This window comes from Canis lupus, chromosome 13 (genome assembly GCF_011100685.1).
Source record: "Canis lupus familiaris isolate Mischka breed German Shepherd chromosome 13, alternate assembly UU_Cfam_GSD_1.0, whole genome shotgun sequence".
NCBI classification, from domain to species: domain Eukaryota; kingdom Metazoa; phylum Chordata; class Mammalia; order Carnivora; family Canidae; genus Canis; species Canis lupus.
In genome coordinates this window covers 60,951,100-60,977,466 of record NC_049234.1, presented here as the reverse complement: position 1 = coordinate 60,977,466, position 26,367 = coordinate 60,951,100, and the positions used below count along the sequence as shown (strand labels likewise).

The following is a 26,367-nucleotide window of genomic DNA, read 5'->3' as shown; positions in this document are numbered from 1 at the left end:
AAGAAGATGTGGTATATCACACACACATAATGGGATACTACTCAGCCATCAAAAAGTGAAATCTTGCCTTTTTTTTTTTTTAGATTTTTATTTATTTATTCATGAAAGACACAGAGAGAGCGGCAGAGACATAGGCAGAGGGAGAAGTAGGCTCCCTGTGGGAAGCCTCATGTGGGACTCAATCCCAGAACTCCCGGATCATGCCCTGACCTGAAGGCAGAGGCTCAACCACTGAGCCACCCAGGCATCCTGAAATCTTGCTATTTGCAATGATGTGGATGGAAATAGAGGGTATTATGCTAAGCAAAATAAGTAAATCCGAGAAGGACAATCATGATATGATCTCACTCATATGTGGAATTTAAGAGATAAAACAGAGGATCATGGGGGAAAAGAGAGAAGAATAAGGCAAAACAAAATCAGAGAGGGAGACAAACCATAAGAGACTCAATCATAGGAAACAAGCTGAGGGTTGCTGGAGAGGAGAGGGGTGAGGGGATGGGGTAACTGAGTGATGAGTATTAAGGAAGGCACCTGATGTAATGAGCGCTTGGTATTACACAAGACTGATGAATCACTAAACACTACTCTAAAATTAATAATACCTCTGAAATCAATTAATACATTAATTGAATTTATTTATTTATTTTAAGGATTTTATTTATTCATGAGAGACACAGAAAGACAGAGAGAGGCAGAGATACGGCATTGGGAGAAGCAGGCTCCATGCAGGGAGCCTGATGTGGGACTCGATCCCGGGTCTCCAGGATCAGGCCCTGGGCTGAAGGCGGTGCTAAACCGCTGAGCCACCCTGGCTGCCCCGTTTCTTTTTTAATTTAATTGAATTTAAACTAAAAAAGAAATGTATACACTTACAAAGCAAAAGAAAAAAGGCAGAGACAATATAGACTTTTACTATCTCGCCTCGGGACAGTGTCAGCTTTCCTACACTGTATCATGATACAATCCTAAGGGTGCTAGAGCAGCTTCATATCCCATCGGAAACCATACCAGTCAGTCTAGTGCATTGAAGGCACAGTGCATAGGCTTTGGTGAGCATAAACAGCAAGCCAGAAGGTGGAGGATACATACTGCACCACTTCACAGGGATGCTGACATTTCTAGGGGTCTGGTGGCCTGGGGCACATCAGGATAGCTAAAGTGAACGGCAAGCTGTGGCAGCTTCCACCACCCTACAAGAAAAGAGAAGCACAGTGCTTGGTGGACTTCTTTGTCTTTTGAAGATAACACATATCGCTGCATAACTTGAAAGGCTGCCAGTTTTGAGTAGAATTTAGGGCAAGAAAGGGGTCCATGCTGTAGCATAAACTTCCCTGTCACTTGGGCATTATGGCTCAGGGACCTAAAGTATAGGAAGTTTCTGTGAAAAACTAAAAGACAACCTACAGAATGGGAGAAGATATTTGCAAATGACGTATCAGATAAAGGGCTAGTTTCCAAGATCTATAAAGAACTTATTAAACTCAACACCCAAGAAATAAACCATCCAATCATGAAATGGGCAAAAGACATGAACAGAAATCTCACAGAGGAAGACATAGACATGGCCAACATGCACATGAGAAAATGCTCTGCTTCACTTGCCATCAGGGAAATACAAATCAAAACCACAATGAGATCCCACCTCACACCAGTAAGAATGGGGAGAATTAACAAGGCAGGAAACCACAAATGTTGGAGAGGATGCGGAGAAAAGGGAACCCTCTTACACTGTTGGTGGGAATGTGAACTGGTGCAGCCACTCTGGAACACTGTGTGGAGGTTCCTCAAAGAGTTAAAAGTAGACCTGCCCTAGACCCAGCAATTGCACTGTTGGGGATTTACCCCAAAGATAGAAAACGCCGGGACACCTGCACCCCGATGTTTCTAGCAGCAATGTCCACAATAGCCAAACTGTGGAAGGAGCCTCGGTGTCCATGGAAAGATGATGGATAAAGAAGATGTGGTCTATGTGTACAATGGAATATTCCTCAGCCATTAGAAACGACAAATACCCACCATTTGCTTCGACGTGGATGGACCTGGAGGGTATTATGCTGAGTGAAGTAAGTCAGTCAGACTAGGACAAACATTATATGTTCTCATTCATTTGGGGAATATAAATAATAGTGAAAGGGAATATACGGGAAGGGAGAAGAAATGTGTGGGAAATATCAGAAAGGGAGACAGAACGTAAAGACTCCTAACTCTGGGAAACGCACTAGGGGTGGTGGAAGGGGAGGAGGGCGGGGGGTGGGAGTGAATGGGTGACGGGCACTGTATGTTGGTAATTTGAACACCAATAAAAAACAAATTAAAAAAAAGACTCATAAAAAAAAAGGAAGTATCAGTGAGTGTAGGGAACCTCTGGCAAGCCCTGATGGAAGAATAATAGCACAGAACTTTAGAGATTTTTTTGTGAAAAGAAGTTCTTGCCTTGCTACTGGCCCCTGAGAGGATGTGCCTGATTATATGGCGCCAAGTAATTATGCTGAGTTGCCTATCTTGAACTCGGTGGTGTATGATCCTTTGAAACCATAAAACTGAATATAAACAGCAGCATTCCACTGTGAATGGAGATGATAGATATGACACTGGGTTTCAGTAGACCTGGAGGGCTCAAGTGAATTGCACAAGCAAGTGGTTCAGACTTCCATGCACTTCCTCTTTATAACTTTGATGCCTTTCCCTCAATGCACACCTTTAGCTTCACGGGGAGTTCCATATAATACTAAAACCAAAAATAAAATAAAGACCATAAAACAGATGTCCTGATTTGCCCTAGGTGGTTTATACCCGCTATCAATATTCGTTTATCATTTATGATAACACTTTTCATTGTCAAAAGTGTCCCAGTTTGGAAATTAATTTGATGGCTACCCCATCAACGATCAGTTAATAGAGAGGAAAGAATGTGACCCTGGGTTGGATTTCTGTATGGGATTCTAGCATCAGCTGGAAGTGCACAGCCAGGGCACCACGACCCAGCTCAGTGGGAAGGACATTGAAAAAGGTATGTCTGGTTGTCTATTTTGTTTGGAAGGAGAGATGGCCTGAGATACAGATTTATACTGACTCAGTGTCAGTACCAGATTGGTCAGCTGGTTTGGGACTTAAAAAGGATAAAATTGGAAAATCTGTAATAAGAAGGTCTAGAAGGGAGCCTGTCTGCATAGGACATGCTATGAAGATATTTTTTTCTCATGTGAATGCCCGATAGAGGGAAACCATGGTGAAGGAATTCTAAATAATTAAGATGGCTCTTCCTGTGGGTGACATTTGCCTCTTTCCCTGGCCACCTTGGTGTTTGCTCACTGGACCAGTATTTGAGGTAGTCATGGTGGCAAGGAGAGAGGTTATTCAAGGGCTCAACAGCACAGTAACCCCCCTTGTCAAAGTTGATCTACCAGTTAACACTGTTCATTAACACTCCCAGGCTGCCAGTAGGGGAGCCACCTCTGAGCCCTTGCTAGGACAACACTCACCAGGGAAGCCAGCATATGTGATCTCACAAACGCATGCTTTGAACTGTAAAGAAGAAGCCAAAAGGCAGTGTGTGGAGGGTAAACGGGAGAGCCCAATTCACCAGGTCATGGGAACAATTCCGTTCTCTTCCCATTGCCGCTGTTTTGCTGGATTCTCTTTATAAAAAGGATCAGTAGGAAAAGGAGAAAACTGCTGGGACTCAGTGATTTTCTCTGAGGACTTTACATCATAAAGTTTCCACAACAACCTTGGGAGGTGGGTTGGGTTGTAGCTCTACTATAGAAATGAAAAACAGGATCAGAGAGATTAAGTCTCACTTCCAAAGGCTCACAGATCAAGGTTGAACCTAGATCTGTCATTTACCAGACCGCACAGTAGGAGACTGGCTTGCTAAGGTGGGTCTCAATGGGCATCTGCTGGCTACTGTGGAACTCATTTTCCTACCCTTGCACTTCTGTCAGAGCTGCTACAGGACATACACTGAATTTTAATTTCCTACAGGTCTCCTTTGGCTCTAGCCTCAGAGTGGAGGCGAGCAGAGCTCTGCCTGAAAAGAGGCAGACAATAGGGAGTAGCTCTATGTTCCTGCTAAGACTCCTGAAGTACCCAAGGTCTGGAGGCATCAGAGCTCCTTTCCTGGGCTGCATCCCCCGAATCTCCACGGTGGATGGAGGGGAGTCTGAGTTCCATTGAGTCTAAGACCTGGTTAGGCAACTGGGGAGGAGGTGGACAGAATGGGGCAGAAGGCTACTTTCCACAGATGACCAGACCTGGTCTCAGAACCTCTTAATATGGTGAACAATTCTGACTGACACATACCTAGCTTTGGTGACAAATAACAACCACTTTCTGGTTCCTTTTTTTGCCACAGTGTAGTTCACAGGAATGAGCTAATTCTCATGTGGCACCCACTTGACTCTTCTTGGGTTTCTTACTCTTGGAGGCCTTGCTCTGCAAATGCTTTCAATACTGTTCTGAGAAAACTCATCTGATTGCTCCCAGGCCCTCCGGTGCCCCGTAGGCTGGGTGAAGTGACTCTTCTGTGGCCTCAGGGGCACTCTGGGCTTGGCATTTTCATAGCACTTTTCACATGTACTGTGGGTTTGGGAGTATCTATTTTGCAGTGCTGTTGTGAGATAATATATGTAAAGTACTTGAGTTGGCCCAAAGTGGCTGTTTTTATAAAACAAATCGTGGCTGGCTGTCTACTTATCAAAAGTCCCCATTGTAAGCTCTGAGGGAAGGGACTGTGTCCCTGTTGCCTAGCCAGTGCCAAGGACATTGGTAGAGACTCCATAAACTTTCCATGAAAGAATGAACAAATTAAATAAAATGGGCTAAAGAGTAGGAAGGGTAGGGAATGAGTATGCCTTTCTTAACTATTTGAATATATGTAAATAATAAACATATAATTCCTGATATTTTCAATGAGAAAAATTCTTTATTTAAAATAGGCTAAGTGTTTTTAGTAGATTAAATAAAATATTCTACAAATGAGAATTTTAAATCCAATATACCAAACTCAGTAATACCAGTCAGGGATTGCTCATCAATCCCTGTTTCATAATGTTTGAATGATATATCTCATCATTCTTAGAATATGTGCCTTTGCTTAGGGAAACATTTCCAAAGCAATGTCACATTTCTTGGATATAACAGTATCATGCTAGTTAGAGAAATTCCATAAGGCCTAGGATAGCTGAGAGACAGTGATTTTCCAATGCAGAGGCCCTTAGACTTGCTCTGATGTTATTAATAGTATTTCTAAATCACAGAGACGGTCGACACATTTTATTTCAAAAAGAGAATGAAAGCAAGAAGGGGACCTACACTATTTCTAGCCACTTGTATTTATTAATATATGCTTAGCATTTTTAATGCCTTTGGTGCAGAAGGATAGGAAGTGTGTTAGCAAAAAGATATACTATGGGGACAAAGCTGGGGAGCCTGTGCATACAGAAGGTAGCTGATAATCTTAAGGTTCTCAGGGCTCTTGGAAATGCCACCCGTCATGCATAATCTGGGGCTGCTGGGCCTTGTTTTCTGGCATCAATGTTTGCTGAGTGTCTGGGATCACTGTGGTATCCGTGGGCGTTTCTTCCAGGGGTGTGGTCACATCAGCACCGTAGGTCTCATAAATATCAGCTAATTCAGGGGTCATCAGTGGGTCAGCGTCTGCCGGGGTGACCCTGGGGGGTCCCCCGCTCTGCCCTGCAGGGCCTCTTGCCAGGCTGGGATCATTGTCCTTTGGATGAGCAAGAAGCCCTCCTAGGGCACCAGGTGCTAGCTCGGTAAGGAGAGCCGGGTTTTCTGGATTGGCTGGGTTGACATCGGGCATGGGGGAGCCTTGTGCCCCTCCTTCTCCCTTCTCAGGGCCTTTGGTCCCCGCGACTGGGGAGTCAAATTCCAGAGTAAAGTCCCCGCCCATGCCTGGATTGTGGGGCATCCCTCCAAGGTTAGGCCTCATGCCTCCAAATCCTGGGAACATGGCTCCATAGGCCATGGGGCTTCCTCTGCCTCCCTGGAAAAAAAAACCATTGACCAAAGATAGGGTTATCACATATTATTAAGTATACCATGCAATCAGAATTGGTCAGATTCACCAAGAAATCATAAAAAACTGATAGGGAACAATTGGTTGGCCGATAGCTTTGTGTAAGCACGTTTCTTACTAAACTGGCTTTGACATAAAGGAGAAGATGCTGACTTCTCTGGATGCTCACTTCTGTGAAAGACAGATGGAGACCCTTTGCCATGTCTGGCTGACAACGTAGGAATGTCAGAAGTGGGGACACAGGGCAGAACAAAGGCTATGGGCAAAGGTAGTTTGAATTATATTTAAGAAAACAATAAGTAGCCAAAATAGGCAATACCATCCTAAAAAAAAACAAACAAAAACAGATCCCATGGCTGAGTTTGTTGAGGGTTATTTTTAGAGAATTATGTCAACATCATTTCTCAAATGAATGAAGCCTCACATAACACTTCCTCTCTCTTTCTTTCTTTCTTTCTTTCTTTCTTTCTTTCTTTCTTTCTTTCTTTCTTTCTTTCTTTCTTCTTTCTTTCTTTCTTTTCTTTCTTTCTTTCTTTCTTTTGGAACATGTGTAAGAAAAAGAAGCTTGATTTCTTTTTTTTTTTTTTTTTTTTTTTTTTAAGAAGCTTGATTTCTCTGGAAGAATGGAAATATTTTCTTCCTGTAGACAGAATTGTAGAATTGTTCATGTTTCCTTTTCCTGCCTTTGCTGTTAAAAATGTCCAACCCAGTATCTTGGGCTATTTACAGAGATTGTGCAGTTTTGTAACTTGCATATTTGTAATTTCATTTAATTAATGAATCTTTTACACTTTTAACTCATTTTAAATTATATCTTCAATTTTTTGGTTACATTTATTGTGAGATTTTCATAAGCAAGATCTTTTGAGCAAGAGGCAGAGTATAAATATATTCATTAAAATGTTAAGATGATAATTAACACTTTCTTGAATTTTCAGCCAGTTGTGTTGGTGGTACGTGGATGCAATATTCTTTTCTCCTACCTTTCCTTAGCTCTACTCTCTCAATCTCCCCTCCTCACATCATCTCCTCAAGGGATGAACTATGAACCCCTGGGCTGAGCTAACTGCCTCTCCCCTTTTCCTCTCTCATAGCTCTGTTGCTCATTATCATATAATTTTAACACTATCTGCCTTTGTATCTATCTTTTCCATTGATAAGACAGTAAACTTATCAAAAAACGGAAATCTTGTCTAATTTATCTTGCCTCTGTAGTGTCTTTCTATGCAGCTAGTTCTCAGAAGGCACTCAAGAATGTTGGGATGCGAGTTTTCTTTCAGTGATACGTAATGTCACACTGGTTTGATGCATGCAATATTGCAATAGTGTTGTATGGTGACAGATGGTTACCCTTGTGGTAAGCACAACATAATATATAAACTTGCTCATTTTCTTTTTCTTTTTGATATCTCAATTTTGAGGTCAAAATTATTTGCAACACTGTTGAATTTGTTGTTTTGAGGGGTTAATTGTTCTAGAAGAAGTGGGAACTCTGTACTAATCACATGTATCTTTTTTGGTTTGAAGCATTTGCTATTCAAATGATAATGGCTTTTCAAGAGAGGTTTTTCTTCTGCTCATATTCAAGAAATGGAACAAAATCCTATGTTCTAGAATGGTCACTCTCAGAAATGACTATGGGAAACATGGGGAAGTCTTTGCACTTTGTGGAAGAATGAAGTTTTTGGTTTTGCAATAGAATCATCTGAGTTCTGTGCAATGTATTCAATGACTTTCATGGCCAATGCTTCTTGCAGCAAGTCATCTGTGACTGTTCTCCCAGGACCACTATTTTAGGAAAAGTTGGAAGACATTACTCACAGCCATTTCTTCTGAGCTCATGATGCCAAGTCTGCCAGGAGCGTTCTGTTCAAAAAGGAACAGTGCATCTTATTACAGAAGATTCCTATCATCCTATTAGCTACTCAAGACAATGCTAAAAGTCACTTAGTTTTTCCTAAAGCCTTAATATTAATGCTGTGCCCAGAATCAGAATAAAGTAGAGAGATGAGTCATTAGTGAGTAAATGTAGCCAATTTGGATAATCCAGAAAGAAAATGTACCTTTTTAAAAAATGTCGTTGTGTGTGTGTGTGTGTGCCCGCGTCTGGCCAGAGTTATTCAAATAGACAGTGTGCTTCCTTGCTATTTCAGTCACCAATGTAGGCATTCAGAGAATATGAACTCTTTTGTGTGAGGCCTAGATTTTATAACTTTAGCTCTTAAGATAACATTTAATTTAAAATGATACTTTCTGTAGGATACAGACTTACCAATTGATTTGCTCCATAGGACATGTAAAATATTCCCGGATAAAGCTAAATATAAATACGACAATCATTATTTTCCAAAAAAAAAAATTTTAAGTAAATTGTAGGTAGAAACATATTTTTAAAAACTTACCGGAGATGGTTTATTTTGTGGCATTGGTCCCCGAGATATCAAACGAGCTATTTGGAACACCTGGAAGTGGTTGAAAATAGAATTAGTAATTCATTTTTGCAATAACATAGGCAAACCTCTCATAACAGCCATTTCTAAGAGTTATAGGAAATGCCTTTTCAGGTGGATTAGAATAACAAATAAGTATTTGATATTTAAGAAAACAAAAGAAACCATTAAACTTCATTATTCATGGATAAATGGGGCAATGAAAGTTTTTCACTCTTTTTTCTTAAGTATAGATATTTCTCCCAAGAAAGTATCTCACTGAAATCTATACTTACTGATGGACCTTGTGGTTCAGCAAAATCCATTCCTGGTAGCTGCATTACAGATAAACATTAAAATTACTAAACCATAAAAATAGAACTGGGCACACTCCTTCCTTATTTATGACTAGGATAAAACAATTTAAAATGAGTTTCCTCATTTTAAACTCATTTAGTTTTTCACTTTCATTTAGTCTTGAGCAATACACTCAAGAGATAACAATTACCTTTCACTGGCTTGTCTCAAATGCACGGGCAGGGAGATGAGGCATGTTTACCTCGAACTTGCTTGGTTTCGCAGAGTAGGAAGTAATTAGTTTTGGAATCAGAGCATGCCAGGTTTATTTGAGTCCTGACTCTATCACTCTACTTTTTCTTAATACCAGCAAAATTTATAACCTGTCGAAGTCTTTATAACCTGTCTTCTTTTTAAAAAGGATGATGATATCTATCTTTTTAGGAATGTGATCAGGATGATATGGTGTAATGTTAAATGCCTGTAACATACTGGTTAAATGGTACCTTCCTTTTCTTCCACTGCTCTTTTCTTTACATTATTACATGATTGTCTTCTCTCCATCAGACAGAGAAATAATAATCCAAAATACTACATGCAGTGCTGTGGGCTCAATCGCTCTTCTCAATCCAGCACTGAAAAAGATCTTGATAGGAAGCCATGGACTTCTCTGGACTGTCCTATTTCCTCTGAAAGCTTTCATCTTTTTGCAACTAAGAAACTAAATTTTACAGGCACAGGATTTTTAGAATCCATGCCTTAGCTCTGATGGCAAAGGACAGGAATGGATATTTATATTCTACTCCCAGACATGTCAACTCCGAAAACATATTTGTATTGTCATATATTAGCCTGAGAGTTCTGATTATTTAAATGTGCTCTGCAAATCAGTTTTCCTTCATTGAGTTAGTGGGTAACACCAATTTGACTTGAGAGACTTACCTCCGCCTTCGGTGGCTTATCTGATGGTGCCACCTGCTGTTCAAGCATTGGCCCCTCTGTTTGCTGCAAGGGCGGTTGTCCTTGGTAAACTGGAGGCTGAGTTCCCCTCTTCTGGGCGGTGTCCTGGATGTCAGTTACAATAGCAGACTGGAGGAAGGGTTTCTGTCCTGGCTGTTGAGGCTGCAGGGATGGCTGCGATGGGAGAGGTGGGGGATGCACAGGCAAAGAATATTCATACTGCAGAGAAATTTGAAAGGAGTGTCAGGAAGCCATAGCTCACTGAACTATGGTCTCTAGAGCAAAAGGACTTGAGGAACTTTCTACTCTCAAGAGAGTCTGAGGGAATTGTCTTGAAGTTGTAGGAAGCACCAATTTATGTAATTTATTACACCAATAACAGTCAGTGTTATTTGGGGCAGTCTGGTGTGTCTCCCTTACTTCCTTTGGGACTATCTGTGCTCAAGAATATGGAAAGCTATTGGACTTCTTGATAGAATGGTCATTTCCTCCCCTGAGTTTCCTTGGATATGTCTATTTTACCACTCTCATTGGATTACAATACTTTGTTATATATCTTTGCCCCCAGTCCACTGACAAATGTCTTATTTGTCTTTATAGCCCTAGGACTTAACATGGTTCCTAACCAGTGCCTGGCACGTGATAAAAAATATATTTTTTGGAGTTAATGAAAGGGGAAAGATCATTAAGTAAAATACTAATCAAATTCCTGCATTGTGGAGCCCATTTTGGAAACAATCAAGTGGAGAAACAGTCACTTTTTACATAATTTATTGTCCCACTAAATGTGGCTTGGTGAGTAATGCTACTTGTCGTGGAAGGCCACCTGGAATCAAAGATTCCTGTTAAAACAACCATGTTTATTTGCTCCTTTTTGAAATTAAGTGTGGTAAATGGCTCCCTGTTATTTTTAAGTCATTTTCAAGCTCCTCAACGTGGTATGGAAGTCTCACAATAATCTGGCTCTGCTTTGCCTCTTCAACTACTGTGCATCTCTAAACTCCTGTGGCTTTTATTTTCTATACCTCACAATGTAGTACCTTGCAACATGTTGTCTTATCATATCTCCCAATCAGAACCTTGGAACTGTTATTGAATAATTGAATGTTTTCACTTTCACTCCCAACCTACCAATTGACTTATGCATTTATTAGACAACTAATAAATAATGGTTAACTGATTGGTGTATTTGTTGATTGTTGTAGGGTTCAAGATATTTTGGCCAGGGCTTTGGCATCATTTTAAACATGCCTTTGAAAAATTATTTTGGGAATCCTGACCAAAATGAGGATTGTTCAGGGCATAGTCTGTTTCCATCTTGAAGGTACTTTACCTATTGCTATTGCTCGTGTCATTAACATAAGTCTCATTTTTGGAGACCATATCTTCCTATGTGAAATGAATATATAAATAGGTCAAAAGTTTGAACTACTTTATTTTAAATTTTCCTAAGTACTAAAAACAATGATAAGTTTTGATTGGTTAATATTTGGATAATTTTTTGTTCATTATTATTATTGGTCTGTAGCTAGTTTATGACAATTTAGAGAAGGCAAATAGGGGAATAGTTTTAAGCTTGGAGTTTCAAGCACATTGATACAATTAACTTACCTGTTGAGTTTCATGTTCCCTTGGTCTCATCCATGGGAAAGAAGAATGCGGTGGGAGGAGACCATGCATCCACAAAGAATTAAATGATTTTCCAAAACCAAATCTTGAATACTAAAGACATGCAGGGGAAAAAAAGCATGCTTATATTTCAGTATTGGCTTAGTTTTCATGTTCTAAATATCCATAGAAAGTGTAGAGATAGCAAAAGTAAGTGTGACATTGGTGAATTTAATATCGATGGCTAAATACTTTCTTCCAACACTTACTTTCCATTCTGAGTCAACTGGAATATTCCCATAAACCTACTTGAGATTTAGCTTTTTAAGCTCTCATATTTTGGGCCGTTTAATAAAATTGATGGTACAAAATAGGATTTTTTTTTTTTTTTTTTTTTTTTACTCAAGAAAATTCAATATTGCTTTACCTACCATCCCATCCCAGGATCTTATTTTGTTTTAGGTTATTTCAATTATTCATTTTTTTCTTCCAATATTTGGGATAATGTCTATTCACTACGTATGTTATGAATTTTTATGTTGCTATTAATATCACTACCATCACCACCATTAATTCTTGCAATAAGAAATATTTGAAACTATGGTTACCTGAGAAAGCATGTTTAATCCCTGCAAACTTCCCAACTGTCTCATTGTCTGTTAAAAGAAAAAAAAGTGTGTTAATGTTTGCCCCAAATATTCCTTTTCTGTATGATACAACTGTTTTCTCAACATATGGTATTATTAGCACAAAGTTTGTGGTGTGTCAGTTTGAATAAAAATAAGCACAAATCATTACTGAAAAGTGGAAATGTTAAATGTGGTTGTGCCATTGTTGTTATTGCTACTAAGTTAGTGAACTTGATTTATTAATCATTAATCAAATTAGGAGGTCACATTGAAACATTGGAAAATAGCTCATGCAATGAAACTGAAATTTGATTGTGAGAATATTATTTCATTGACTCTCCCTCCACCCTAACTTAACTTACTTTGCCTTTTATAAATCTAGCAGCCAAACAGGGAAACAAAACAAAACAAGACAAGACAAGACAATATAAACCTTACCTCCTTTCCAAATAAAAAAGGCCTCAAAATAATGAATATAAAAAACATTGGGGAAAATGATGGAATCTGCATAAGTGGTCAAGAATGCTGCCAATTCAACAAAAAGTCAATTTCAATTTTATGGGAAGAGGTTTAGAGTGCTTTGAGTTGATTTTAATCTAGAAAGTGAGAAAAAAATAACTCAATGAAATTAGCTTCCATTTGAAATCAGCTGCTAGCCTATGTAAGTATTGATTCCCCTACATTGTCATGATATAAACAACACTTTGCAAGGTCTTATGAAAAATTTATAATCTCATGAATATCTTTCTACTCATAACTCAATATTTTCTATTCACATGGTCGAATATTTCTATTGTGCTGAGATTTTCTAAACAGTGTTATTAGTTATGAGAACTGCAGGAAGAGAGACACAAGGTATGAAACAGGTACCACAGAACAAAGCTAATGTTATTTACAGTAGTTCTTATAAACAACTACATTTTGTAAGGTAAATTTTCTTCATGGGAACATTGTCATATAAGATACTATAAGGTGATAGAATTAGATATAAACCATTTGTGGCTTCTGAACAATATGTTTTAATTAATTAATTATAATTAGTAATTATATTATGTAAATATAATTCATATTAGGTATTCAATATAAGTATTGATCTGATTCACACACAGATGACATTCTAAAGACTAAAATATCTGAGAGTTTAAACTTGCAGTAAAATGATAAGATGAGGCTCTAATAAATGTCATAACATTTCTCTGGTGCTTCTCTAGAATGCCCCTGACTTCTGGCTGGGAAAACAGAACCAGCCCCTGGTATTTCTCTCTTACTAGGTCCATATAAATGTAAAAATTATATGTAAATACTCTGACAGTACCTACCTCCAGGCTTAAACTAGCCATGCCTGGTGTCCCAGGTTGCTGAGGAAACACCTAGAAGGAAATAAGAATAATTCTGAGATCTCTGGTAGAACTTCCTTAAATGTACACTGGAAATAAAAAGCTACCCAGGGCATAAAGACCAGCTGAAGGCTTTTGACATGAGCTTTTAAGCAGAAGAAAGAAGAATTTAAATTAATTGGGGAATTAACATCGTATGTAATAATTTTGCTTCCACATGAACCATCTACCTGTTGTATCTTAATGCAGAGAAATTTGATTTCGTTGGAGGTTACATCAAAAACAAGAAGTAAAATCAAGCTACAAAATAGAAAACCAAGAGTACTTTGTATCCTAAAAATCATCCCATGGAGAAGCTAAAGGGACAAACTTAACCTCAATTTTCTTGTGCTTTTGGCAAACCTACATGCTTCTGATTAATGGAATGTGGCATGGGATCATGGCATTCAGCAAAACCAAATGCAAAACCTTACTTGCCATCTAGTCAGGGGGCTTCAACAAATCCTCTGTCATCTTTTGTGAAAGATTATTTTATGTATAAGCTTATTGCTCTATGTTTATATTTTTTGGATCGTATTCAAAAGATTTTATTTATTTATTCATAGAGACACAGAGAGAGAATGAGAGGCAGAGACACAGGCAGAGGGAGAAGCAGGCTCCTTGCCTGGAGCCTGATGTGGGACTCGATCCAAGGTCTCCAGGATCACGCCCTGGGCTGCAGGCGGCGCTAAACCACTGCGCCACCGGGATTGCCCCATATATATATATATATTTTAAAGATTTATTTATCTATTTATACAGAGTGAGAGCGAGCAAGAGAGAGAGGCAGAGGGAGAAGCAGGCTCCATGCAGGAAGCCCAACATGGGACTCGATCCTGGGTCCCCAGGATCAGGCCCTGGGTTGAAGGTGGTGCTAAACCGTGGAGCCACCTGGGCTGCCCCAAGATATATATATATATTATACCCCCCGCCCTCCTCCCCTTTCACCACCCCTAGTTCGTTTCCCAGAGTTAGGAGTCTTCATGTTCTTCCTCCCTTTCTGATATTTCCCACCCATTTCGTCTCCCTTCCCTTCTATTCCCTTTCACTATTATTTATATTCCCCAAATGAATGAGACCATATAATGTTTGTCCTTCTCCGATTGACTTATTTCACTCAGCATAATACCCTCCAGTTCCATCCACACTGAAGCAGATGGGGGTATTTGTCATTTCTAATGGCTGAGGAATATTCCATTGTATATATTGACCACATCTTCTTTATCCATTCATCCAAGATATATATTTTTAAAAATAAAAAACATTCTAGCATCAAGTATTCCTATGCTTGATGTGTTCATCTAAAAGTTGTCAAAAATACAGTTATACTTAAACTAGGTTTTTAAAGTTAAGATATTTTTCTTTCTAAAGCAATCCTTATTAATGGCACAAATACCAGTAGAAAAACATGAAGAATGGAAGAATAAGAATTAGAGTACGTTTTGAGGGTCTCTGGTTCTTTGGAAATCCTTACTATTGGGGTCACTGGTTCTTAATGCCTTCCTTCCTTCATTTATATCACAAATATTGGAGTGTCCACTAAATATATTGGGACTATTTATTTTTTATGAGTAAGAAGCTCAGGAACAGTTTCCTGAGTATGTTATCTACCCTCTACTTTCTGCTTTTTTATACGGGTAAAATCTCACCCTCTGAATCATGGTGCAAATTTTTCCAAATAATTCAGTTTTAGAAATGGATAGCTGGAAAGGAATTATAAATGTGTAGCAAATACTCCAAGCAGAGGAAAAGATTAGTTGTGTAGACATGAAGAGTGAAGGGTGTGTGTGTGTGTGGGGGGGGCAGTCAGCAAGTTGTTCAGCATTTGAGGAAACTGTGAGATTAAAACCTTCTTTCCTGCCACTGGCCAGTACACAAATAGGGTATCTTGGACACATCCACCTCCAGGACAAAGTACACTTTGCTTTCCATTTGCTCCAAGTCCTCATCTAAACAATATTTACTAAATTCTTTATAGATCTTGGAAACTAGCCCTTTCTCTGATACGTCATTTGCAAATATCTTCTCCCATTCTGTAGGTTGTCTTTGAGTTTTGTCGACTGTATCTTTTGCTGGGTGTTATTCTATATGTTGGCAAATTGAACACCAATAAAAAATAAATTTATAAAAAAATAAACAATATTTACATGAATGTAAATGGACAGAGGATACATTTCCAACAAAGAAGTAAAAGGAGAAGAACATTTAATTTGACGAGCAGTCAGGTGGCAATCCTAAGCAATTGTATTCCTCAGGGTGGACCTGACTGACACAGGCGTGGACTAGCATAGGTTCCAAGAGTGTCAAAGTATTAGACAGATAGTGGATGGCTGAGGCTGACCCCAATGTCAGTATCATACAAAGGTAAGCTAGGGTGGCCACTTCAGTTTTTCTTTCACTTGAAGTTTATGTTGAGTAATGGAATAGAACTCTTCTTATTTGTAGAATTGAGATTTTTATCCTTGTAATCAGTTTCCTCCCCCTCCTCCGAAACATTTAACTTTAAAAAACCCACGTAAGCTAAACTTTTTTTCTCAGGGAAGTATTTTAAGGTTTGTTTGGGTCTAAACTATGAGTTCCTCTAGACAAGAGACCATGTCATATTTACCTTCATGCCCCCAATGCCCAGCACATCGCTGGATACGTGGCAGGTGCTAAGGCATATTTGCCAAATGCACATAGCAGCTGAATAAAATCTTCATGGAAACAGAAACATAGCTTATTGGCTGGAGTACAGTATTTTGAGGATTGTAGTCATCTGAGATCATATCAATATGTGATACAGTGAACCGTGTAGGCCTATAACATAGAATTAGCCCCATTGCCATGGCATGTTTTGATTTAAGAAACTTCAGCTCTCAGCCACATAATCTCTTCTGATCAGGCAAATCTGTTGGTTAGTTACTGTCTTCAAATGGAATTACTTAGCTCTGTTTTATAACCATCATAACTTGGCTAAATATTCTTCTTAAAATGAAGAAAATGTACTTAACCTTTGTGGAGAAACTTCTCTATTTCAATTACATAAAGGTCACAAGTGGTTGATAATAAAATTGTGTCATGATGTTGTGGAGGCCACGTAAGTCCTTTATCCTTGAATGATGGAATAAGGCTGCAAAATTGCCTTTGGAATACTTTAATATCTTTTTGAATAGAAAAGTTATATATTTGGCTTGTTGCTTTTGGATAGTAAGACTGATTTCTGGATGACTATTACGTTTGACTCAGTAGGAAGTCTACCGCGGGATCAATTCAAAATGAGTCCATGCATGGACTTCAGCCTATATCCTTCAGTATTGTTCAGTATCCAACAATGTCTCTTTTAGGGTACAATCTACAAAACTCTGACTTACCGGCACTGCAGAACTCATTTTCAGGAGACATAAGATCAGTACTAGGTCCTTCATCTTGAAAAGTGGGATCTGAAACAGAATTAGGTTGGAGAATTAAATAAGATCAATTTTTATTTCAGAACAGCCAGAAGACAATATTTCAAATGAGCCACATCTCTGTTCTTGCAAACGATCAGTTTCAAAGAGCAAAAACAAAACACAACTAAATGTTTCAAAACAACTTATTTGTATTTACTAGTTTTTGGAATGAATTGACAATTAAAAAACATCTAAGTACTTTTTTTTTTTTTTTTTTCCAATGGAGCCACAACCTAAATGAACATGTAGGAACAACTTCTGTGCTGTGGTCTTTAAATGTTGTATTACGTTTTGTAAATGAACTATGAATTTGAAAATCCTTTCCAATATGTAAAAATTTGGTCTATTAAATATCATTCACATTACTTTCTCTCAGAGTAAATTTCTAAATGCATTTGAAATATAATACAACCAACAATTATTTTATAGCAAACCTTTATTTGCAGGTATATTGGAGTATATGATTCTAGGTTTCAGTTACCCAGATAAACATGCTCAAACCTACATTTTTAAAAATAAGAATGAACTGAATATTTTAATTGTCTTTGGTATTAGTGGGAAATATGTCTCAAAACTGAGTTTTCTTCTGTCTTTATATTTTAAATTTTTAAATTTTTTTAAAAAAGATTTTATGTACTTGAGAGAGAGAGAGAGAACAAGCAGGGGAGAGACAGAGGGAAAGGACGAGGCAGGCTCGTGGCTGAGCAGACAACTTGATGCAGGGCTTGATCCCAGAACCCAAGATCATGACCTGAGCCTAAGGCAGATGCTGAACCGACTGAGCCACTCAGGTGCCCCAAGTGTTCCTCTTTCTAAAATGAATTATCTCTTTAAGTTTATTCCATAACTTGAAAAGCCTCTTTACTCTTACATGAACAGAAATCTGACTAGTCAAGAGATTTGCTCATCTTTTAATACCTTTCTAAATTAGGTACTGTTACTAATAATCACAAATAATAATAAAAAAGTCTACAGATTAGTCTTCTTTTCTTTAGCTGGTAGGGTATTAGACATGTCTTCTCTGGAACATGCTAATGGTTTACAATAAAGTATTATTCAGCTTCTGGTGACAAATAAAAATCCTCTTTATAGAAGAAGATGCCTGGAGATAGAAAAAAAGAACGTATAGGAATCACATGGAAATCATAAAATCACATTTTACCTTCAATGCTGACATGCACTGTGTTCTCAGGGCCTGGTGATGCCAATCAAGACAGTTCTAAGAAAAGAAGATTAAATTTTTTTCTGGACTATGCCTAGGACTTGCTCTGTATCTCTCATTCAGAGAAGACCAGAAACCTTTATTTAAAGTGCCAATCCACCAATCAAAGTGAAGCAAAACGGGGAAAAAAAAATAAACTCTGCTCCTATAATTAGCCCACACCCTTTTATTGCATGCAAGGACGTTGGCCCTGTGGAGTCTCATTATTTTTAATTGTAAACCAACCCTTGTATTTATTCAGAGAACTCAATTTCAGGGAAGACAGTAAAGGAATAATGGACATAAGTTCTGAAGACAATCATTTTGGTGAGCTGAAGGAAATATATGTAAAATAGGTGTAAAATTAACCATGATCTGTTTTGTGCAGGTTTTTATCTGCAGATAAAGCTAGCCCAGTGCCGATATTCTCAAAATGTTCACCCTCATATTTGTTGCAGTAAAAGTATCTCCCCTCCCTTACCCTAAATACACATAGTCCAGAAAGAAACAAAAAATAATGTTCTGAGCTGAAAATATTAGATGGATAAAGAATATGTTATAATTTTTTCTTCAGAATTTCCTAGATAGTTTTACATCTGAAGATAATAGACTGGTGTTTAGCCAAGCTTTTGTAAGGGATTTTAAATTGGACCCGCTGAGAGGACCACTTCAGGTAAATCTTTAGTGCGTGTTCTCTGTGGGGAGAGGGATATAAATAAAAACATTCTCCATGAATCAATCAAGTCAACGGGCCTCATCTCACTCCTTAGATAGACCCACTTTTACACATTTAGGACCAAGCCAGGTTAGTCATATTTGTGTTACTTAAAAGGCTAACATCAACATGGATGAGTTTTCTCTCCATGAACGGATAAGAATGTCTTGGATATGGATTGAATTTTAAGTGCTTTTGTTATTTCTCTGTCCCTCCTTATCTTTCCAAAGATGTGATTTCAGATGTGGTGAGGATAAGAATTTAAGATTAGTTTCTTAAGAAGGGATGAGTCAGTATACTCTTTAGGGAAGTAGGGGTGTTGCCAATTACAGGGAACACCAAGGAAGCTGGTATTTTGGGAGAAAGATGTCTTCATACCTAAGTGTAGGCCTGACATCTTCAAATAATGTTATCTAAGAAATTGTCCCTGAAAGCTCCATTTCCTGTTGGTAACAGAATTATTTTTAGGATGCAAAGAAATAAGGAATATGAATATGTTTTGTAAATAGCAAAATGTTACTGAAATAAAAGTATTTTTTTTTACTCCAACTTCCCCATTTCTCTTAATTCCAGTTCTGGTGCTTCATCAAGTCCTTTAATCTCTCTGAGCCCTCATCTCTTCCTTCCTTCCTTCTTCATATAAGGATGATCATTTACTACTATAGGTTTGTTTTGAAGATTTGGTGAGATGATAAAGACACAGCAGGTGCCATGCAGTGGGTGCTCAATAAATAGCTGATTGTTCTTAGTATGAGAGAAGCCACATGAAACATGGCACCACAAAGACACTGTGTGTGTGTGTGTGTGTGTGTGTGTGTGTGTGTTAAAGGAGGAGAAGCAAAGGCAGTTAGGTCTATGAGCTCCAAGGAGAGTAGAGAAGGGACCTGATGGAAGGCATTTCCTCTGTATAGAGGTTGATGCTGAATCCATGGGATTAAGCTTCCTAGTTTTCGGTTAACTAGGGAAATGGAATATGTGTGTGTATGTCTTCTATAGTTTATGAGCATGACCATAAAGTGCTAATAATAATGTTTTGGTAGAATTCTTATAGTCTGCTTTCCTTTAAGCCAAGTATCTAATATACTACAAATGATGTTACTTTTACCTTTTAAAAATGACTTTTACAGTCAGTCCTGGATTACTGTCTTCCAGATGTTTACCTGCTAGTTTTTTCTCCTCCAATTTCCTGCATATCCAATTTAGCTTCCTAAAATATTGATTTTAGCATTTCCCAGCTCCACTCAAAAACTTTCTAAAGATCCGTAAAGCTGTAAAGTTCACCCTCTATAACTAGACAGTCAAATTAACATTTCAATTCACATTTCCGATCTTATTTCCCATTTTACATGAGACTGTACATTGGTATAGTAATCATGACTGTTGTAACCAGTTCATTTTGCAGCTAGCAAATAGTTTTTTTATTTTTGATTTATGTTATTGAGAAAGTTGACAAATATAAAATATAATCCTAATGCATTCTATGAAAAATATTTTAAGTACAAAGAAATTTGGAAATTAGAATTAACATATGAATGAGTGGCAGTGATTATAGACATTAAGGAAGTGCTGCAGCTGATGGAAGCTATGTTATACTGATCAATACCAGACGTTTATAAAGAAAAATGAGAGCACCAATTAAAAAAATGCTATGTCCAGTGTAGAGCAAAAACAAGAAAGCTCAGAATGACAAGATCTGAGATATATAAAGGGACATGTACTACAGAAAAAGTTACAAAGAGAAAGCCAGAGAAAGAAGATCCTATGGAAAATGTCAGTACAGTAGCTGCAGCACAGCTTTTAAACTCTTCTGTGACATTGATCATGTGACTTTGGGAGAGATACTCTACCTGAATATATATAGTATTCTCAAGTAATTATTTAATCTGTGAAATGTGGTCTACCATAGGATGGCATTAACTTAATTTATTTAAGACAAGCATACTAAGGAATGTAAGACAAGCAAACACTATCTGGTATGCAGAAAATATTCAACAATCATGAATTATTATTTGTTCTTGTTGAAAAAGAAACATATGCTGCAAATCTGTTTCATGTTGGATTGTGGGCCTTGGCTGTGACTATTTTAAGAATGATTTTGATTGCTAATGAGCATGTCAATTGCATAAGACAAAACATGGACTTTGAATTTTGCTTTGTTCTCACACATGGTCATTTTCTTTTTTAAATTTAAATTTAAATTCAATTAATTAACATATATTATTAGTTTCAGAAGTAGAGTTCAGTGATTCATCAATCTTATGTAACACCCAGTGCTCATTACATCACATGTCCTCCTTAATGTCCCTCACCCAGTTACTCCATCCCCCCACCAGCCTCCCCTCCAGCAACCCTAACTTTGTTTCCTATGGTTAAGAGTCTCTTATGGTTTGTCTCCCTCTCTAATTTTGTCGTATTTTATCTCCCACCCCAATCTCATATGATCCTTTGTTTTGTTTCTTAAATTCCACACATGAGTGAGATTATGTAATTGTTTTTCTCTGACTGACTTATTTTGCTTGGCACAATACCCTCTAGTTCCTTCCATGTCATTGCAAAGAGCAAGATTTCATTTTCTTGTTTGTTAAGTAGTATTCTAGTGTATATCTACACCACATCTTCTTTATAAATTCATCTGTCCATGGACATCTGGGCACTTTCCATAGTTTGGCTATTGTGGACATTGCTGCTATAAACTTTGACGTGCAGGTGCCCCTTTGGATCACTACATTTGTATATTTGGGGTAAATACCTAGTGTAATTGCTGAGTTGCAGGGTAGCTCTATTTTCAACTTTTTGAGGAACCTCCATACTTTTTTCTAGAGTGGCTGCACCAACTTGTATTCCTATCCACAGTGTAAGAGGGTTCCCCTTTCTCCACATCCTCACCAACATCTGTCATTTCCTGGCTTGTTAATTTTAGCCATTTTGACAGGTGTGAGGTGGTATCTCATTGTGGTTTTGATTTGCATTTCCCTGACGCTAAGTGATGTTGAGCATTTTTTCAACATATAGTCCTTTTCAACATTCTGCTCCAGCCAGATTCACAAGTCCAGCCAGACTCACTCCATCCAGAATATGCCAAGGTTTTTCTCCTCTTGAGATTTTGATTGAATCTTTCTCTCTCCTAAACTCTCTTCTTATCTCTTCACAGCTTGTTTTACAAAGTTCCAGTCAAATTTTCCTGTTTTGTGATTTCTCCCCCTCCATTCCACTCCACTTTGATTTTCTCTGATTCCAAGTATTTTGTCAGTCATTTGGCACTCATTCATACACTACATTGTGACAAATTGCTTGTTATAGGTCCTAACACTTTACTTTGCATGTGATCCTTTAATTTTTTGGATAGATTCCCAAATTTTTTTTTAACCATATAAAACATTCCTGTGGGAACAAAAATCATTCATGCACTAAGTTGCATCCTTTGATGTCATATGTACATTATAATAGGTAATATTTGAATCATATTTACTGTGGGCAGACATTATTTTAGTGTTTTATGTATATTCATTTATTTAATTCTCACAATGAATTTATGAAGAAGATAGTATTCTCTCTTTTTTATACATAATAAAACTGATCTCTAGAGATTTGAGCTAAGCTGCCCAAGGCGACAGTCAGTGAGTGGACAGTCAGTGGACACCAGTCCATCTGGTGGGGCCAGAATTTAGACACAGGCATTTCACTCTTACGCACCATGCCAAAGTGAATCAGTCATCCAATAGCATATGTTACTGACCAATCAATCATTGGAAAACACAAAGAAGAACAGTACAGTATGCCTATCAGTTATTTACTCAAAGAAGAGAGATACGTAAAAAATAATTAATTAAAATACAGCAAACCAGCAATAGTTTAATTAAAAAGCATATATAATATCAAAAAGTATATTCCTACATGGATTAACTGCTAAAATAAGAATGCTACAGAACAATGATTCTCAAACACGGATGATTTTGCCCTAACAGGGAACATTTAAAAATGTCTGGGGGATAAAGGGATATTTCTGGTTGTTACAGTTAGCTGGCAGGGGAGGAGGTGGTTTGCTTTTGGCATCTAGTAAGTAGAGACCAGACATGCTGCTAAACATCCTATAATGTACAGGATACTCCTCACAAAGACAGTTATCCAGTTTGAAGTGTCAGTAGTGGTGAGGTTGGGAAACTCTGCTATAAAATAATGCTATAATATTTTTGAGGTTGGAGAAATTCTTTGGGGTTTTGGGGTCAGGCATGATGGGCATAGGTTCATGCTGAGCCTTGAAGGAAGGATATTTGTCCAAATGCTCAATTAGTAGCTGATGACTGAGTGAATTGATAAGTATTAAGTTTTCTTGGGAAAGAATCTGATGGAGTGTCATGCATTAAGCTTTACTGGAAAGGAACAAGGTCAAAGAGTATGGTCAGGTCAGGGAAGGCCAATTTTTAATGATGATTTTTGTATATTAAAATAACATAAGGAATAATAAAGGTTTCATGGGTCTTATGCTAAATCTACTATATATAATATTAATAGCTTATTTCCTTGACCACTTACCATGTGGTACATACTATGCTTTATATACTTTATGTTAGTTCATCTTCATGAGCCACCTCATGAGATAAATACTCTGAAAACTGGGATTTAGGAAGGTACTATGTTCTTCAGAGTTAGTAGCATAGCTGGCAGTCCATCTCCAAAGACCATGCTCCTGAGTGTTATTACTTAGCGTTTTGTAGAGCCCATTATCATGTTGGTTTGGGCTAAAGTTTATATCTGCTTTTTAATCTCACAAAATACGGATAACAAATTTTTGTGAAATCTATTGATACTTTGTTACCATATAGTCTTACAGCATAGGAATAAAATTTGAATTATTTTTGCCTGCTAATAATATAGTCAAAGTTATTTTGAAAGCTGCAATCTTTGAAATTCATATTTTTAGTGGCCTCTATTTCATAATCAAGAATAATAACCAGAAAAATAACATGATGATGGTAAAAATTATATAAATATAAAAGAAAGACATATTAGATAGGATTTAACTACCTCACCAACTGATTTCATTTTTTTCCTGACAGTATCTACACATGTTGGATTCATATTTTTTAAAATGTTTTTTTATTGAAGTTCGATTTGCCAACATATAGTATGACATCCGGTGCTCATCCCTTCAAGTGCCGTCCTCGGTGACCGTCACCCAGTCACCCCATCCCTCTGCCCACCTCCCCTTCCATTACCCCATGTTCGGTTCCCAGAGTTAGTAGTCTCATGTTTTTGTCACCCTCTCTCATTTTTCCCACTCATTTTCCCTCCTTTCCCCTATAATCCCTTTCACTATTTCTTATATTCCACAATGAGTGAAACCATATGATGATTGTCCTTCTCCAATTGACTTACTTCACTCAGCATAATACCCTCCAGTTCCATCCACGTCGATGTAAATGGTAGGTATTCATCCTTTCTGATGGCTAGTATTCCATTGCATATACAGACCACATCTTCTTTATCCATTCATCTGTTGAAGGACATCGTGGCTCCTTCCACAGTTTGGCTACTGGACATTGCTGCTATAAACATTGGGGTGCAGGTGTCCTGGCATTTCACTGCATCTGTATCTTTGGGGTAAATCCCCAGCAGAGCAATTGCTGGGTCATAGGGTAAGCTCTATTTTTAACTCTTTGAGGAACCTCTACCCAGTTTTCCAGAGTGGCTGCACCAGTTCACATTCCCACCAACAGTGCAAGAGGGTTCCCCTTTCTCCGCATCCTCTCCAACATTTGTTGTTTCCTGCCTTGTTAATTTTCACCATTCTCATTGGTGTGAGGTGGTATCTCATTGTGGTTTTGATTTGCATTTCCCTGATGGCAAGTGATGCAGAACAATTTCTCATGTGCTTGTTGGCCATGTCTATGTCTTTCTCTGTGAAATTTCTGTTCATGTCTTCTGGCCACTTCATGATTGGATTGTTTGTTTCTTTGGTGTTGAGTTTAATAAGTTCTTTATAGATCTTGGATACTAGCCCTTTATCTGATACGTCATTTGCAAATATCTTCTCCCATTCTCTAGGTTGTCTTTTAGTTTTGTTGGCCTGTTTCTTTTGCTGTGTGGAAGCTTTTTATCTTAAGTCCCAATAGTTCATTTTTGCTTTTGTTTCCCTTGCCTTTATAGATGTATCTTGCAAGAAGTTGCTGTGACTAAGTTCAAAAGGGTGTTGCCTGTGTTCTCCTCAAGGATTTTGATGGAATCTTGTCTCACATTTAGATCTTTCATCCATTTTGAGTTTATCTTTGTGTATGGTGTAAGAGAATGGTCCAGTTTCATTCTTCTGCATGTGGATGTCCAATTTTCCCAGCACCATGTATTGAAGAGACTGTCCTTTTTCCCAGTGGACAGTCTTTCCTGCTTTGTCGAATATTAGTTGACCATAGAGTTGAGGGCCCATTTCTGGGTTCTCTATTCTGTTCCATTGATCTATGTGTCTGTTTTTGTGCCATGTTGGATTCATATTTAGCATCATTATGATTATCATGTAAGTATAGTTTTATGTTAGGCTTTATGCTCTATAAATACTAATTAGCTATGGGGATAATCTTATATCTTAAATTGCCTGAGAAATAGCTCTTCAAACTGATGCTCAAAACTCCTATTTTTGATCTTTGATTGTTTCTAATTTTCACCATAAATATTTTAATTAGTTGATATTTTAAAAAATTATATTTTGAATTAATTTAACATAACTTGCCATGAATATGATTCCTTGTTAAAAGCTTGCATATTTGTATGACTCTTGGTAAGTATTGCTGAATTATTCATGTTGATATATTACCAACAATTTATGTATAGCAGTTCACTTGTCAGAATTTGTTCAACTGATTAATTTTTCCCATAATTTAATAGTACAGTGTTTTGTGGGTTTGTGTGTGTGTGTGTGTTTTTCTCTTTTTTGCTCTTTGTGTTGTTGTTGATTGAGGTATAATTGACAACGGACATTATATTATTTTAAGGTATAATATGTAATGATTTGACTTTGCAAGTGATAACCACGATAAGTTTAGTTGACATCTATCACCAGAGTTACAAAATTTTTTCTTGTGATGATGACTTGATGTTTTATTTTTTATTTTGTTTTATTTATTTATTTATTTATTTATTTATTTATTTATTTATTTATTTATTTATTTTTAAAGATTTTATTTATTCACGAGAGACAGAGAGAGAGAGAGAGAGAGAGAGGCAGAGACACAGGCAGAGGGAGAAGCAGGCTCCATGCAGGGAGTCCTACGTGCGACTCCATCCCGGGTCTCCAGGCTCATGCCATGGGCTGAAGGTGGCGCTAAACCGCTGAGCCACCCAGGCTGCCCATGACTTGGTGTTTTAATTTATATTTATTTGATCACTACCAAGTTTAAATATTTTTCTCACCTATTTATTTACTACTATATTTCCACTTTTGTATTGTTCAGGTTTTTGCTTATTAGCCAGAGGGAAATTAATATTCTTATCAACTTATATGTGTTTCTATGTATCATTGAGCATTTATTATAAAACACCTTATATAACAAATACAAATTAACCTCTTACCATGTTTGATATAAATTTTTTGATAGACATTTAAAAGTATATGTCAAAATGCCTCCCTATAAAGGCTTTATATTTCACAGTAACTAGTTTACTTCATATATACTTATTAGTGTTAAGTCGA

At 37.5% G+C, this 26,367-nt stretch overlaps 1 protein-coding gene across 1 annotated transcript; it reads right to left on the bottom strand.

The window, feature by feature from the left end:
- Positions 1-5,001: 5,001 nt before the first annotated feature.
- Positions 5,002-18,038, bottom strand: AMBN (ameloblastin). The gene is made up of 11 exons (XM_038555127.1): positions 17,933-18,038; positions 16,693-16,761; positions 13,283-13,333; positions 11,943-11,990; positions 11,338-11,448; positions 9,709-9,945; positions 8,766-8,804; positions 8,443-8,502; positions 8,313-8,357; positions 7,862-7,906; positions 5,002-6,007 (listed from the first exon to the last, which is right to left on the bottom strand). The coding sequence occupies exons 1-11, from the start codon at positions 17,945-17,947 to the stop codon at positions 5,471-5,473; spliced, it is 1,257 nt and encodes a 418-aa protein (XP_038411055.1). The 5' UTR covers positions 17,948-18,038; the 3' UTR covers positions 5,002-5,470.
- Between the last annotated feature and the right edge of the window lie 8,329 nt (positions 18,039-26,367).

What these genes read in the sequence shown, in the direction of transcription:
- AMBN (XM_038555127.1), bottom strand. An exon ending in ATAAGCCACCGAAGGCGGAG is followed by an intron (nt 8,805 to 9,708) that starts GTAAGTCTCTCA and finishes TCTGTAATGCAG; the next exon opens with CTACCAGGAATGGATTTTGC. An exon ending in TGAGCTCAGAAGAAATGGCT is followed by an intron (nt 6,008 to 7,861) that starts GTGAGTAATGTC and finishes TTTTTTTTCCAG; the next exon opens with GGAGGCAGAGGAAGCCCCAT.